Consider the following 16,820-nt stretch of genomic DNA (forward strand, 5'->3'; position numbering starts at 1 on the left):
AACAACTTTGAACACTGAGCAGTGTGATAGAAACTTGCCTTTAGGATGTTAGTGTGAATTTCAAAGAACAACACAGAAAATGTTTCTTCTGCCTCTTAAATAATCCAAACATTGGCAAATGGATATAGATTTTTTTCAGCGTAGGATAAATTAAAATTTCAACATGAAAAACATATGACCCGTTTTTCCCATTTAGGATTTGGGTTGTGCTTTCTTTCCCCCCCCCCCCCCCTCCCCCCCCCCCCACTCCCCTCCCCCCCTTTCTTTTCATTCATTTCCATTATCATTTCATTAAAACCACTTGCTTATTTATAATTTTGATATGATCATAAATGCTATTGATGCCTTGCCTTGCTTTATCTGCTGTTTATATTTAATCAACTCTTTAGATATAGGCTGTCTTTTACTCTGTGACAATAATGTCTCTTATTACTTCCATGTGCAACCTGAGCTGTTCTCAGGAAGCAGAACCTTGCTACTATCATGTGTTTAGACCAGTTAATTGAGATTTCATTGATGCTATATTGTTAGAATGGAGTTAACACGTGTAAGAATTACCCTTCCTGTTACCAAAATTCTAGAAGAAATGAAGGTAACACCATGTGCATATAGCAAACTTAACTACACAAAACTAGAATGCATTCTCTACCCTTAGTCTATTGATTGTCCAGAAAAGTCAATTCTGACCCTGGATTTCTGCATCAACATATATATCTATCTATCTATCTGTAGATATATATATTTTAAATATATATTAAAATTATACCTATCCACTGCTCCTTTACAGAAAAATGTGGACAATCTGAAACTGGTGATTCTGGTCCATCCTTGGTACTACTACTTCTCTTCCAGGAGGGGATAGTATTCTTTCTTGTTACCAATATCCCAGTTAGCAGTTGACGTTTGTTACCAGGTAGATGTTATTATATTGCCAATTGTACAATAAGGTTATACTAAATAACTCCTAGGATGACAGCAATCCACTTTTAGCAAAAAAATATAAATAAAAGGCAGCATTCTTGATTTATTTAACCAAAACAAAATTAGGACCCTCTGTACACAAAATTGGGATTTAACATCAACATGTGATGTCAACATGTTTAGTGGTCAACACACTTACAGTTTGGCTAGAGTCTCTGACCAGGTCCATCACACAGATATTTACTTCTTGAGCAAATAGAGTACATGTTAACAACAGAAAACTGTCTTACTGTAGAATGATCAGCACCATGGTTTCTGTTCAAAGCTGTAAAGGATAGCATGCTTACACTTCTGAGATATTTACTCCTCCTTTCTCCAAAGTCCTGTAACCAGATCTGTGGCCCTTGAATACCTGTTAATCACAGGTAATATAAAATATTATATATAAATATAAAATATAAAATGGCTTAAGTTGGAAGGGTCCTTGATGTAGGCATTTTTGCTACCCACTAGATTTGTTTGCCGAAGATTCCATTCAGCCTTCCCTCAAATGCATCCAGAAACGGTCTATCCACAACTTTGCTGGACAATCTGTTCCAGTGCCTCAACACACTCCAAGAATTTTCCTAACATCCTAAATCTCTCCTCTTTTATTTCATAGTAATTCCCTCTTGTCTTGACATGGTCAGACTGTGTAAAAAGTCGGTCTCTAACATATTTGTAAGCTTCCCTTAAATACTGAAAGATGTCTGTGAAGTCTCCCTCGCTCCAGGCTGAACAAGTGCAGTTCCCTCAGCCTTTCAAAATAGGAGAGATGATCCACTCTCTGGTTGTCTTCATGGCTCCAGACCTCAGCTTACCTTACAGTGTAGTCTTTTACTTTCCTGGCTTGTTATCTAAATCCTCTTTATTTGATTATCCAGAAACAATCTGAATATTTTTACTCTCCCTTCCTCAATTACATTCAAAGCAAAAATTCACATGGATATTTTCCATCATAAAGTTATGGGTCTGCAATTAGAAGTAACCAGGTTGTTTCCCTTCTCTATAATTAAGGACAAAAATAATTACCTATCAAGACTTATAATTTTGAGATGACACTGTGTTAATGATGCTTCTGAAAATAAAAGAATTGCACAAAATATAATTCCTTGTTCAAGAAGAGATGAATAAAAATAACCCGTTTATCTTGCATTAGTTTCTACGGTAAAGCAAATAATTAATGGAATAATTTATTCTTTTATCAGGGCAGCTGTCAGTTATTCTGTACTGCATTTATTTTGTGCTATCAGAGGTGAATCAATGTTTTCTGCAAGAACGAGACATCACCAGAGAAAAGTAATGCAGATGATTTTGTTCTATCTTGGTTTCCAAGTCTCAGCTATATTTGTTTCTTCATATATCTGCAAAAAAAGTGTCCATAGAATGAACATGAAGACAGAGAAATAAAACATGTTCAAAATCTGAATAATTTTTTTCTCCTAGCATGTTGCTCTAAATCTTCAGCAATCTGCAGTGCTTACATATGAGTTCAGACCTGCTATTTCTTAAATAGCTTTAGGAAACAGTCAGCTGTCACAGAATCACATAACACTCCAACTTGGAAAGGACTAATCTCTACTCAAATGGTTTGGTCATCTAGATTATATTCATCTAGATTATAGTCTCCTTTACAGTACTTCCAGATCACTTATCTTCCTAGGTGAGCTTGAAACTCTTTGAACTGAAATTTTGGAAGCTCTGACACATACGGAAAAATATCTGATACTTCCTGATGGTGTTCAGATAAATTAATTATTAAAGAAACTGTGTCAGTGTCTCCCTTTGTGCCTTTGAACTACTAAAAGCAGATCTATGTCAACAGAAAGGGACATACAAGCTGCCATGGAATGCCTTTCTGAAGTATTACTACTTCGGACAATTACTGACTACTTCAGCTGAAACGCTAAATATGACACAACTAAGATTTTGCTAAATAAGAATAATGTCATTAGAATCCATTAACTGGATTTTGATCACATATTGTACTATGTGGTTACATCACAAGGGAGATAATGCAGAAAATGAATGTCTATTGATTAACTCAGGTAGGAAGGAGATACAGACTGTAAAGGTAAATTCTTCAGCAAAGATCCAGATCCATGTTGCAGTTTTTAAGCATTCCTCATTTATAATTCTTTTTCAGTGATAACTGCAGATATTACTGCTAGATGATGACTTTAGAGGTAGAACAAATAATGAATTAGTCTGGAATATGGCTTTCTCATCACTTAAGCAATTGAATATCTTTAATTAAGGGTGACCCTCACACCCCTAACACAACCCCGCCAACTCATCTCTAATGTATACGGACAATAAAAAGCTAAGCATTGCAGTGAACATGTTGGAAGGAAAGGATGCTCTTTTGAAGGGCCTGGAAGACAAGTGAACCTGAAAGAACTTCATGAAGTTCTACAAGGTGAAGTGCAAGCTCCTGCATGTGGGCTGGGCATTGTTAAGTACAAATTTTCAGTCAGGGTAAAAAAAGCATTCAGAGCAGCCCCGAGGAAAAGAACTTGGGGATGTTAGTTGATGAAAAACTCAATATAAGACAGCACTGTGCCCAGAAAACCTGAGCTACATCCAAAGTGTAGCTAGTAGTGTGAGGGAAATGAAAAATTTCTTCATGAGAATGGTGAAGCACTGGAATAGGTTGCTCAGAGAAGCTGTTGATGGCAGTCCCTTGAAGTGTTCAAGGCCAGGTTGGGTTGAGCTTTGAGAAACTTTATCTAGTGGAATGTGTTCCTACTCATAGTAGAGGTGTTGAAACTGTAGTTGATCTTCAAGGTACCTTTTGACACAAACTACCTTATGATACTCTGAGGTGGGGTTGGGGGAGTGGGGGTGGGGAAGGGGGTGGAACACAAAACAAAACAAACAAAAAAAAACAACCCAAACACATTACTTATTTTCTAGATTCTGAAAACACTTCATGCTTGACCATTTTGCTTGCTATAGCAGGAAATTATGACAGTTAAGGCAAGTTAGTCATTAAGTAATTCCATCTCACACACATTCAAGTGCTTCTTAAAAGGTCTTGTGAGTGTAGGCATGGTAGAAGGATTTGATTTTATGAATCAAAAGAGACTATAGTTCCAAAACTATATAAGAATATCTAAAAAGATAACAGACAACAGGTTGTTTATATATAGTCATGAAGATATCTCTTTTTTTCCTTATGTGATTTCACATAATAGTTTCATAATCATAAAATGGCATGGTTCAAATAATTCCAATTTTGCTCACAAATTTCATCAATGGTCAGTCTTAAATAAGCAGTTTAATCCTCAAGTTCATATACTAAAACATAATATAAATTACTGTTAATATATATAATATATAGGAAGTTTCATGATAGTAATATGATCCAATACTTATGATTCATATCTATTGTATCCAAATATAAAACAACAGAGTTAAATAATAACAATAATAATAAATTGATTGCTTATAAAAAAGTTTTCTTATGCTGGAATTTCATATTACATAGCTCAATTTGCTATAGTTAGAAATCAGTTTCAACAATGCATTAGTCTGACATCTCCAGATTTTTAAATGCTTTAAGTAAGGAAATAAGAATCATGGAGCATCTATGTGGTTGGAGATTAGAAGGTTCTAATGATTTTTTATCCCTAGCCTTGCTGTATTTTTTTTTTTTCCTATCATGAATACAAAGTGTACAAAGTAACTTTTTCAAGTGACTTTGCCACTAAGTAGGTATAGTATATTAATTTAGGATGACAAAGTAAAGAATGCTTCTTGTCTTTGTGATCTGCCATTTGCTAGTAATTAAACCTTTAACCAGACAACTGACAAAGCTACAAATTCTCGAGAAGATATTACAGTGTTGTTTACTTTACCTGAACCCTTACTGCAAAGAGAGATTAAAAGTGGTATTTGCAAATGCACAACTATTCCTGATTTAAAGGTTCCACACTAAAACATAAACTCTTTTCTCTCTTTAAAATGCATCAGAATTTTTAGGTACTGAATGCAGTTCCAGTTATGCTGAATACCAGACCCTGTGAATTTCTCAGAGATCTCAGATTACCACTATAAGGAGAGGTGAATCACTCTGTTGTATCATAATCACAAGAGAGGGATTTATATAGAGGAAAGGCGAGTGGGTCTTGTGTAAGTAACAAGGGGAAGGGAATTGTTAAGGTTCTAGAAGTGAGCTCTGGGAATATCATCTCCTAGTTTTTTTCTTGAAATGCTTTCTACTTGGCAGTGATAGTTTGGATATCTTTGGAATATATTCATCTCATAAAAATGTACTTTTCATGGGGCCTTTTGTAAGTTTCAGAAGAGCAGTTAAGCCTTTATAGGGAAATGTAACTACATTATTTATTTATTTTTTCTACTCCTGCAAGTGCTTACCCAAGTGCATAACTTTAAATAAAAGACTCACCTCACCCAGTGGAGAGTGAATATTAAAAGCATGCATAGAGTTATGCTGCACACAGGTATTTGGCATAAGCATTTGCCTATTCAATATTTGTTGATAAGATGATCTATATAATATCTAATATAAGAATTGCAGAGAAAGGTACAAATACATATGGTTAGCTATGTCTTGAAGTGTACATTTTCACTATCTACTTAAAAGAATAATATTGTATCTTAGAATACAAGTCAATAAGTATATACATATATATATACTTATATATATATATTTAAAAACCCCACTATGCCAGCTTCAAAATCTTTGTTCTGTATTCTCCTGTTTTGAGTACTAGTATGAAAAGATGTACTAAGTACACAAGCTACAATTAACAGATTTTCAAAACCACATTATGGAAGGACCTTCTGAGTCTAAGAAATTGTTTTCTTTTTGTGTTTAAGTTACTAACAGACCAGGAACAAACTTAAGTCCTTGGGTTTTCTTATACATGGATTTACAGTTATCATTCCCTTTCTATGTGTGTACAGCTTAGGAAATACAGAATATAAGAGGAAATACATTACATCTCTGTTTAACCCTTTTTTCATTAGAGAAATTTTCACTCTTCCATTTCCCCTTGGAAGCAGTTTCTCTGGCCAGTGTTTCTTCAGTTTGTAAGAACAGTAAATGATAAAAAGTTCAGTTCACTGATATCAAGCAACCTGAATCATCAGGTAAACTGCACACAGTCAAACATGTGTTTTAGGAAAAACAGATACAAGATGGAAACAAGGAATGTATACCATCCTTACAAGACAGAAATGCTTATCTAGTGCAGTGCACTGAAAAATACATATCAGGATCACAGATAAGCATGTTGACTCAGTGACTTACGAAGCCGTACTGCTCTAATAAGACAAACAGTATTTAAATCTTCCTTATATGACTACACTTTTTCATTTTATTTCCTTCTTATTAGTTAGATTAAGTGATCATTAATAAATAGATATCAATACTTAATACTTGTTAAATCCATGATTTTTACATCACATGGATCTATGTGAGTAGGAGCAAGATTCTGCAGGAGATAGTTACTCAGTTTTTCCCCTTACTGACATCAGAATAAAGATACTGAAATATTTATTAGGCTATGCTGAACATCATCCTGTTAGCAATGAACAGAGGAGCAGCTGCAGTGGCATTTACATGCTCCAGTAGCTTAAAATGGATTGATGAGCCAGTAGAATGTCTGATGTTTGAAAGCATTGGACTGGTAGAAATACCTACAAACGTTTTTTTTTCCTACCTTTTCTTTGTCTTCATGAACTTTGTCACAACCTCTCAAGAACATTCTCTCAGTTCCTCCTTCCCTGTGTTGGAAGAATTATTAAAAGAAGAAAAACAAAACAAAACAAAACAACAAGAACAACAACAACAAAGAAGATATTCTTTTAAAATGAAGTTCTATTTTTGCTAAAGCTAAAATACAGTCTCCCAACTGCTTCTTAGTGAAATTATACACAAAGTAATATTCATACATCTGCCACTTTCCTGTGTCCAGAAAATCACTATGTGGAACAGAATATTTTGTGATTTTTTTGAATTCTTTTTTGAAACTTACTTAGAAAAAATAGCTGGGGGGAGGGGTAATCTCAGGAAAAAAAATGCAGCTTAGGTAACTTTATCTCCTTCCCTTTTTCCCCATTAGACATGTAAGTAAACATAAAGGAAATAAAGTACTACTTGGATGAAAGTTCAAAGGTTCTGGGAGGCACTGAGGCTGGTGGTGCTGTCTTTGGGAAGAGAGAATGAAATAAACCAGGAAAAGGGGAAATTAATGAAAAGTTAAGCCCATGGAACAGAGCAGAAAACCTGAAATGTGAGAAACAAAAGATCTAAAACAGATTAGCAAGCATAGTTACTTGATAGAGAATGGATGTATTAGAAAACAGAAGAATTAGATGATTCTAAGAAGATATTGTATGTCAGTGGTTGTAAGAGAATGAGAATAAACTGGTGGCTAACTGAAGATTATTGCAGAACCAAACAAGTTTGAGGACTCAAATGAAGAGGAGAAAATTGAAAGTAAGTCTGGAGAAGGAGTGGTCTAATTCTTAGTCTTCTACTTTAATTTTTATTTATTTTATTTATTTTTTACATCAGAATTGTACCCTGGATATTCAGAACCTATATGATATTAAAAATAACAAACTTGTTTCCACCAGTCCATAAATACTGGCGTTCATAGTATCATAGTCTTGTGCGGGTTGGAAGGGACTTTAGAGATCATCGAGTCCAAGCCCCCGGGATTCGAGCCTCCTGTGTAGCAGAGCGACACTTCTACCACTTGCGCCACAGGGGGGATTTGAACCCAGGGCCTCCGGTGTTGCAACGCGGCATTCCTACCACTTGCGCCACCAGGGCCCTCTTAATGAAAAAAAAAAAAAAAAAAAAAAAAAAAAAATCCAGGAAATTCTTAGCTTTTGGATTTGATTTACACCATCCGTGTTTGCATGAGTTTGGACCTTTACAATAGGATCACATGAAGTTCACTGAATTATATTTACATCCTGCAAACAAACAAACAAACAAACAACTGCTGAAGATAATAATTAATGTCAGTTTTATAAAGGAACTCTGAAAATTTATTTCCCTCATTGAAAAATAAGTTTGATTGGAAAACTATGACTAACACATGATTTCCCTCACAGGACTAGTTTAATATGGAAAACTGCCCTTCCATATTAAAGCACAAAGGATTTGGCATCCAAGCTTGCTAATAATCTGGAGCCAATACAATAGATTTAATCTTTCCATTCCTTTTTCATGAATAACTTATTTGGCAAAAAACAGATTATTCTCAATGTCATAATTTCTGTTTTAATTGAATTGCTGAGAATGAGAATTACTAGCAAGTGCTGTGTGGTGAGAAGATTTGTTAGGATAATGTGGTTTTAACAACTCTTGTTCTGCCCAAAATGCAGAGTCTTCCTTAAAAGGATGTAAGGATGTACAGTGCACAGTTTATACACTGCATTCTGCAGGGGAATAATTTTAATATATGTGTCTTCCATGATTATTGGGTGGGATAAAAGAAAACATAAACTAAAAAAAATATAAAGGTGTTATAGAAAGAGAAATCACAAGTAAAACATATTTATTATTTTTCAGTGAAATTTATTTTTGCGTAGGTCAGTCCTGAACACACAACTTAAATATTCCTTCTGATATAAAATTTAAAGAATTCACAACATTCTAAATTGAAAATAATGTGAATGTATTGGTCATGAAAAAATTCTGGGCTAACACTTTGTAGTAAAGACTTCAGGGGGGTTTTATCAGGACTGGCCTGCTAATAAAATTACAGGTGCTTCTGGAGAAATCACATTTAGAAATGAAAGCATAATTTAGTTTTCTGTGAAGTTCTTGATGACAAGATGGGACAGGACAGGACAGGAGAGTGGTTTTCAGTGCCAGGACAAGAGGCAGTAGGTACAAACTGACACATAAGATGTTCCATTTAAACATCAAGAATCATTTAGTTACTGTGCAAGTGATGGATCTCTGGCACAGGCTATCCAGAATGGCTGTGGAATCTCTCTTCTTGGAGATCTTCAAAAGCCATCTCAATGTGGCTCTGGACAAGCTCCCCTAGGTGTCCCTGTTTGAGCAGTGGTGTTAGTTCAGAGGTCCCTTCCAACCTTAAAATTTCTGTGATTCTTTTATTCTGACTCTTTTTAATTTAATCAAGTCACATAATTTTATCTGTGTTTTTATTAGGTAACATATTATCTGAAGCTCTTGGGAGTTATGTACTGGGGAAAACTAATAATCTGAATCTGTATGAATCAATTTTGTTCAACAAAAGAGAACTAAACTTAGCCATCCTGAAACAGATTGAAGAGGGTACAGCAGAGATCATTTCAAAGAAGTCTTATTTTGATTCTCTAGAAACTTAGTATACAGTTCATGAAATGTATATAGACTCACAGCAATGATGACATCATAATTTTAATTGTAAGTAACCTCATAGAAAGACATGCAAATGAGGATTTCATTTGATATCCTTCCTTTCCATTTTCCCATTCTATCCTGCAATATTCCATAAAGATGCACCTCTGCTAGGTGAGCTGAGTCTTGTGCCTTCCTTTTAGTGCTTGTGTAGGTCACCTGATTTAGCAGAGAAAGGGAGGTAACATGAGAAGTATGGAGATACACCCTGTCTCTCAGATGACTGAAGAGAACAATCCTGTAAGACTTCTATAGTCCAGAAGCAAAGGATCAAAGCTGGAAAGTAAACTAAGACTTCCAGTCATCCTTCTACCCCTTGCTCAGCTGCCAGACAGCACAGCGTTGCCACATGCAATGCTGCGATCTGAATCTCCTTAACATTTGGCAGGAGAGAATGTTTTGATTCATGAGGCTTCACTTAGATCAGCTTGTTGTTAGAGATCCTCTGTTTTATAGAAAGTATTTTCAGAAACTTTTATATAAAAGAAGCTACATAAACTAAACAAAAGTGTTTCCTTACAAATGAGAAGACAGTATTCAAATAGAATAAAATTATCTTTTACTTGTTTAAATTGGTTAGTAACTTCCTTTTATTCCTGAGCTTTAAAGTGCATGAGTTTGATTACTTACTATCAGGACTTACACTGAGTAGTTTCATAAAAACTACAATCTCTGATCTATGGGTGCAAAATGGTGTCTTTTTTCCCCTATATCATGAAAGCAGTTTTAGAATATTAATACACTAACTGATGTATGCTGATTCTGATTATAGTGAAAGGTGTGAACCACCATTTATCTACTGCTTCCTTTATTGGACCCCATACTCTTTTTCTAACTGAAAATGTCATGCATTTCTCATTTAGTTCTTTGCTGCCATCATAATAATTCTGGACTACACTTTTCCCATGAGAGCTACATCTTGAAACGGTAAAAAAATAAAGAGAAAACAAAAACAAAACAAAAAAAATCACAAAACAAACAAAGAAACAATAATAAAATGAACACCTGTCTATTGTACTATGCTCAAATGGAACACAAATCTTGAAGCAGACCTCCTGCACCTGTGTGCATACTTGCATTACATATACATGCATGATATTTTTAAGAAAAATAGCACCAGATTGTGTTCTGTATTCTAAGGACGTTTTTTCAAATTCTTAGCAGAGTTCTCACTACATCTGAAATACTCCAAATACTCTAGCAGTAAAAGACAAAGCTGTCTTTTCTATCTACAAATCTTATTTACAGCTTTCACTACATATGCTGCTGTTTATTTTCAGTTTGTGGCACATACACTAGTGCACTCAGATAATGCTTATCCTGCTTCATCATCTCCAAGTCCCATTAGATTTTCATGAAGTATGCAATTAATTACTAGTTTTTTAGGCCTCCCGCTCTTTTTTGTTTATAAATAAATAAATAAATAAATAGCATAAAGAGGTAATACAAGAAGGTTTTTTTATTTGTTTGTTTTTTGTTTTCCCTGCAGAGCAGTAGAAACAATCAAGCCTGATTACTTTGTATTTATGCACTTCACCCCTTGGTTCTACCATCCTTATTTCACACTTTTCACTACTAACGTAACTACTTTCCATGAGGATTCGGGTCTGTGGTATAGTAGTGGTGATAGACTCTGCAGAACAAAGAGACAGGACAAAGTACAGACTATCTGCTGGCTAACCACTGTGGCTGCGTAGGTACCTTACTTCTACTTGCTCCCCTTTTCAGAGGAGAGACAGTAAGGTGCACATGCAGAATAAATAAATAAATAAAATGGAGAAACATGTAGAAAGTAACTTTTTTTTTTTTTTTTTTTTTTTTTTGTAAGTTCTCCCACTTCTTGATCATGCAGTACAGTAATCTCGTATTCACTGGTCCACTGGTTCCAGCTGTTAAAGGAATATCCTACTGTGCTCAAGAGCTTAGTGGGATTCTTTTTACCAGGATGTCAACAGTTTATGGGCTGGTTCAGCCCTGGTTCTGTGACCAGTGGGGCGGAGGGATTTTGCAAAATCTGCGCCTGCAGAAAAAGGAAACAGGGGACCCAAATAATTAAAAACAGCTGCAATGATCTCAGGAAAAATGAAGTAATTTACTAAATATGATATCAGAATGCAAGATAACACACTATAATACAATATAATTAGAATTGAAGCTAATAAATCAAATGTAATGAGAGAGTATCTGAAAGGTGTAGGCCTTGTAATAATACTGAAGTGATGTGCACAGTTGGGACAGAAAGCAGCAAGGAGAGGTGAAGGAGAAGATTGTGAAGAGAAGAGCTGAAGAGCCCCATCAGGTGACCTTGCCAGGAGTTATATCACCTCTCTGACCACAAAGCTCACTGGGGAATGTGGTTCTTCTTCACTTCTGGGCAAGTACCCGGAACTGGAGCATTCACACTTCAACTCCCAGTGCACTACATGATGTTATGATGTGGAATACCAGTACCCCAAAAATAATAAAACCATGACACAGGGATACAATCCAAGGCAGAACAGCCAAGAGGAACATAGCACTGCACAATATTAATAAAGTATGTTTTAATAAGTGGAATTGATGAGACTGAGACATGAGGCAATATGGCTAGTCCTCTGAATTGCATTTTAAAAGTTATGACAGAAGTCACCCAGGGTATGGTCACAGATAGGCATTCTGATGAGCTGAGGGAAAGCCATCAGTTAATTCTTCTCTTTTGCAGTCTTTTAAATTTCAAACCAGTACTTTCATTCTGCACATCAAAATTAAAATTATGCTGCTAGTATACAGCTTCCAAGAAGGAACAGACAGTAGATGCATGAACAGGGAAATAGGATTTCAATAGTTAACTGAATGATGAGAAAAGGTGATTTTATAAAAAGCCAGAAGGAATATGTGATACACAGTTTCAGGTGACATAAAAGGTGCTTCCTTCCTTCTGCCTTAAAATAAATAAATAAATAAATAAATAAATAAATAAATAAATAAATGAGTCTTCCAAACCTAATTTAATTACCATCTTAAATGGTAAATGCTGTTCAGCATTTTACAAGAAATGCTTTGAAGTCAATAAAATGTGTAAATGTTTTACTTTTTCCTAAGTTACTGCCATACTAACCTTACAGTAATATATTGATTCAATCTTGGCAAAAATAAACTAGTGTAGAAGGCTGTGTTTTATTTTTTTAATATATTTAAAGACAAAAAAAAAATCCACTTTAATATGTAGTTTGTTATGGACCAATTATGCTCCTTGGTATTCTGTTTCCTCTGATAATGAAGAAAAAACATTAAAAGTGTATTATATGTGTGTATATATATACACCCATAGATATGTTTAGGGAGTGTACTACTATACTGAGTATAACATTTTTACTGATACCAAGCCACAAAACACACTAAATATTAAACACATCAAGACTTCATGCCTTTATTATTATTTTATTATTATTTATGAATTTTGGTTGTTTTCTGTGTTTTAGTAATAATAATAACTATTATTATTTTTAATATTGTTATTTATTTGGTATCACTACAAAATCTGGAAAATTTATAAATAATATTTACTACATCTGCTTAATACTACGTAGGATGAAATACATTTGTTGCTGATGCATACAGTTTTGCTTACTGAACAGGAGAAAGAGTATCTCTAAGATAATGGAAAGCTAAATGCAATCCCAAAACTCCAATACACATTGTGATTCCACATGAAAAATATAAAACACATGGTTTTATTGCTTGATTATTCAATGTCACATGAGGATCACAGCTTGAAGAGCACTAAAACAGCTAAGGATACTGATAAAAACTGATGGGACGTGACATTAAAACCCGAAATACCTATTGAGTATTGCCATTTCAAAGCACATAACAACCTTGCAGTCACTGGAGTCAAGGGGGCAAAGGTGAGAATTTAATTTTTTCTTATTTAAGCACATGTATTTCAACGAAGATAAAAATGATACTTTGAATTTTGATTTTTGTTTGATTGTTCGTTTGTTTGCTTTACTTTTAAGCTGCTAGTTGAAAACTTCATCTTTCACTAAATTGCTTTTTTCTTTTTTTCTTTTTTTTTCTTTTCTTTCTTTTTTTTTTTTTTTTTTTTTTTTTTTTTTTTTTTTTTTCCCCCCACAAGATAAAAAGTAGTGCTATATCTCATGTTTACTTTTTCAAACCAAGTTGTTTTTACACAAAGTCATTCAGCTTTTTGGAAGATTATTTGGAAAAGACTAGTGCGCCTTTAAGTGTAAAATTATGTGGGGGACTATTGTTCATCCTGTAACTGGAAGTGCCAAAAGCAGACAGAGATTTATAGGACTGGCAGGGAACAATGTTTAATCTTGGCTTTTGTCAGAAATAGACTTCACTATGGCAGCACTACCTTCCAGTGGATATAAAATATCTCTCTATGATAGAAAGTATTGAAATCCCTCTCCTATTTAGAAAAGTAGCTACTGTCTGCCACAAAGTTTGCCAGAATCTCCATGACTGACTTTGGAGTCAGGGGCTCCACATCTGAACTGGGAAGTCTGGTTCCAGGACAGTAGCAATAGCCTGGAAAATATGCATCTGACAATGCACAACCATGACAGTCAGAACGCTCGGTTTTGTGCCATCTATCTTAAAGGCCTTCTGCTGCTGCTCTGACTGACAAGAGCTTTTATTGTGCTCGTCCTGACACCTTACTGCCCTTACACACGAGAGGATCTGAGGCACGGACTGGACATGCTCTGGGCTTCTGAAAAGGCTTAGATACTAACAGTGCAGTATTCCGAAAGATTTCCTGCCAAAATCCTGTTTCCATCTGGGTCCTGTATACCCTTCCTTCCTTGCAACAGTTAGATGGGATGGGGCAAGAAAAGCGAGGACTTTTTCTCAGCTCAGAGCTCCACGGGCATGAAACCCGACCATTCCTTGGGGAGAAATTCAGATAGCTGCCAAGTACAACCGCGACCGCCTGCACCAATACTGCCTTGTAACATCCCTCCTAACAACCCTCCTGACGTCCCTCCTGACAACCCTCCTCGACCCGGTAACCCCATGCATTTCTTCAGCCGGGCCTAAAACAGAACAAGATGTCCCGCTGAAGAAACACTTCAGCTCCTGAGAAATCCACTTACCGAAGGAAGTTTTGAGGGAGGGAGATGACGAGCATCACGACTTGTCGAAGCGGTCCGGCCAGGACAGCCAGGAGCAACCCGGCCCGATCCTGCCCCGCCCGCTGCCCGCCGGGATGCGCCCCGGGCCGGAGCGGAGTGACGTCACCCTCCCCCCGCGTTTGCGTGCGTGGAGTGTGTGTGTGTATGTGTGTGTTCGGCGTGGGGTTTCGCTTGCCCCTCCAGCCGGCGGGGCAGGGCGCTGGCTGATGCTGTTCCATCCAGGCAGAGCTCTTTGCGTCGCTCCTTCTCTCACTCACTCTCCCAGAGCTCGGCAACAAGCTTTTCCCAACACTCGAGGCCATACATATCCTACTATCCACACAGCCTAAGAGGATTAAAAACAAACAACAACCAACCACCACCAACAAACCGCGCACAAAACAGAGGGAGGAAGAGTGCCGTCTCCGGCAGCGCGTTCGCCGCACCGCTTGCCCCGCTGTCCCCGTGAGCTCTCGGAGGAGCGGGCGGGCAGAGAGGGGCTGCCGGGGCTCTCGAGAAAGGTTCGCCAGGATTTTTGCCCGCAGCGCACCATCCATCCCCCCTCGATTGTGTTCGCACCGCACTTTCTTTTTCTTTTCTTTCTTTTTTTTTTTTTTTTTTTTTTTTTAATTCTCCCGGAGGAAGGGAGGTAGAGTTGGAGCCTGGGTGGGCGACCTCGCTGCTATTTGTAGCCAAATAATCTGCTGAAAGAGAGAAGAAGGAAGAAAGAAAGAGGGAAAAAAAAAAAAAAGGCAAAGGGGGAAGGAAGAAGGGGAGAGAGGGGGGAGGAGGAGGAGGAGGAGAACGAGGAGGAGGAGGAGGAGGAGGGGAAACGGAGCAGCGGCTCGGGAACAGAGAGCGCGCCCGGGAGCAGCAGCAGCAGCAGCCGCCTCAGGAAGAAGAAGGAGAAAAAAAGAGCGGAGCGGAGGAGAGGAAAGGAGAGGGGGCGCTAGAAGGAGAGGCAGGCGGAGACCTGTCTCTGCTGGATGCTGGATTTTCGGACTGTCTTTGACTCTCCCCTACTCCTCAGCGCCGGAGTGTGAGACTCGCGCCCGTGCCGGCAGCAGCGGCCGGTGACTCCGCTCGTAGCTGCTGCTGTTGCAGAGCTTGGATTAAATTGGGCGCCTCGGAGAAGAGTGTGAGCAGCGGGAGGAGGTGGCGGCGGGAAGCGGCGGCGGTGGAGGGCGGTCAGGCGGCGGCGGCGCTGGCTGCCGCTGGGACCGGGGAGCCAGCATGACCAGGTAACCGCTCCTCTCCTGACCCATTTTCTCCGCCGCCGCTCCATCGCGGCCACCTCTTTAGGCGCGTTTGTGCGTGCGAGCGCGCTTAAAGATTGTGTGTGTGCGGGTGTGCGTGCGGGTGTGCAGCGCGGCACACGTGTGCCTCACGCACGGCTCTACCCCGGCTGCCCCGGGGCTCCCCCCAGGCAGCTGCCAGCCTTCTCTTCTCTCCGCTCCTCTCCGGCGGGTTCCAGCCCAGCAGCGAGGCCTGCTAGGGAAACGAGGAGAGTTGTGGTGTGTGGCGGGGGGTTGGGGTAGGATGAGGGCAAGTGATTGATCAGAGTCGACGTTTCCACTGAACTGCCACTCTACACGGGCAGAGGGTGTATGTGTATGGGGGGGGGGGGGGGAGATGTGGAGGACGGGGGGATGGGGGGGTCTACGTGAATTATGCGTCGGCCGCTTGCTTTGAAGGGAGGATTATTAATATTAATTATTACATTTAATCAGTGTAGAGGAGGGAGGGTGCAGGAGGGATCCGAGGCCAAGCGTTTGCCATGGTGAGGGGTGCATGGGACGAGCGGCCGTGGGGGACTCCCGGTTGCGGTCCGAGGAGGGCTCCCTTCTCCTCCTCCTCCTGTCTCGGCGGGGAAGGGAGGCATGGGGATACAAAGGTTTTTCCTGGTTAGGCTTTTATTTCTTTGTTTACTCTCCCGAAATCACTTAAAAGAGAGCACATCGGGTTGAAAACTCAGCGTTCTTAGCGTTGATGAAGGGGCTCGAAGATTTGTTCAGAAAACTTACCAGCTCCCTCTATGAGGGCTTCTGCTGTGAGCAGGCTCTCCCAGACCAGCGAAGAACACAGTTGTTTCCTTTCACTGAATTCTTTTTTTCTTGTTTTCTCTCTTCCCCCTCCCCTTCTCCCTCCCTCTCTCCCTCCCTCCCTAACAGAATCATATTATTTCTTTTTTTAGCTGTCGCCACTTACCCTTGCATGTATGGCTTTTGAGTGCCTGCTCCTGCTTGGTACTTCTTCAGACTACTGTCATTCGTATTTTATTCTTTTGCCCAGTCTCTGCACAGCTATTGCCTCAAAGAAGCATGATGGTTTCTTTGCAGGGATGA

At 38.5% G+C, this 16,820-nt stretch overlaps 2 protein-coding genes across 62 annotated transcripts in view; one reads left to right on the top strand and one right to left on the bottom strand.

Annotated features, from left to right (window-relative positions):
- The window catches only part of LOC107306110 (uncharacterized), a 92,037-nt gene extending 77,005 nt beyond the window's left edge, over positions 1 to 15,032 (bottom strand). For 7 of the 12 annotated variants that reach the window (XR_004305713.2, XR_014939785.1, XR_014939786.1 and 4 more), the window contains exons 1-2: positions 14,458 to 15,032; positions 6,651 to 6,714 (exon numbers count right to left, since the gene is read on the bottom strand). Coding sequence is in view for 7 of the 12 variants with exons in the window: in XM_085530007.1 (XP_085386133.1) it covers positions 6,651 to 6,714; positions 14,458 to 15,032 (639 nt within the window). In the remaining 5 variants the exon portion in view is untranslated. Of the gene's footprint in view, positions 1 to 1,268; positions 1,334 to 2,176; positions 2,325 to 6,650; positions 6,715 to 14,457 lie in introns of those variants that run through there. The other 5 variants (XR_014939783.1, XR_014939784.1, XM_085530002.1 and 2 more) reach the window with 2 other exon arrangements.
- The window catches only part of PTPRD (protein tyrosine phosphatase receptor type D), a 1,031,962-nt gene that overhangs the window by 683,395 nt on the left and 331,747 nt on the right, over positions 1 to 16,820 (top strand). For 2 of the 50 annotated variants that reach the window (XM_085529990.1, XM_085529991.1), the window contains exon 1: positions 15,323 to 15,716. The exons of 47 other annotated variants lie outside the window; for them this stretch is intronic. The gene's annotated coding sequence lies outside the window, so the exon portion shown is untranslated. Of the gene's footprint in view, positions 1 to 15,322; positions 15,717 to 16,820 lie in introns of those variants that run through there. One more of the 50 variants, XM_085529996.1, reaches the window with a different exon arrangement.

Source organism: Coturnix japonica, chromosome Z (genome assembly GCF_054131305.1).
Source record: "Coturnix japonica strain WE chromosome Z, WE-NBRP24, whole genome shotgun sequence".
Classification (NCBI taxonomy): Eukaryota; Metazoa; Chordata; class Aves; order Galliformes; family Phasianidae; genus Coturnix; species Coturnix japonica.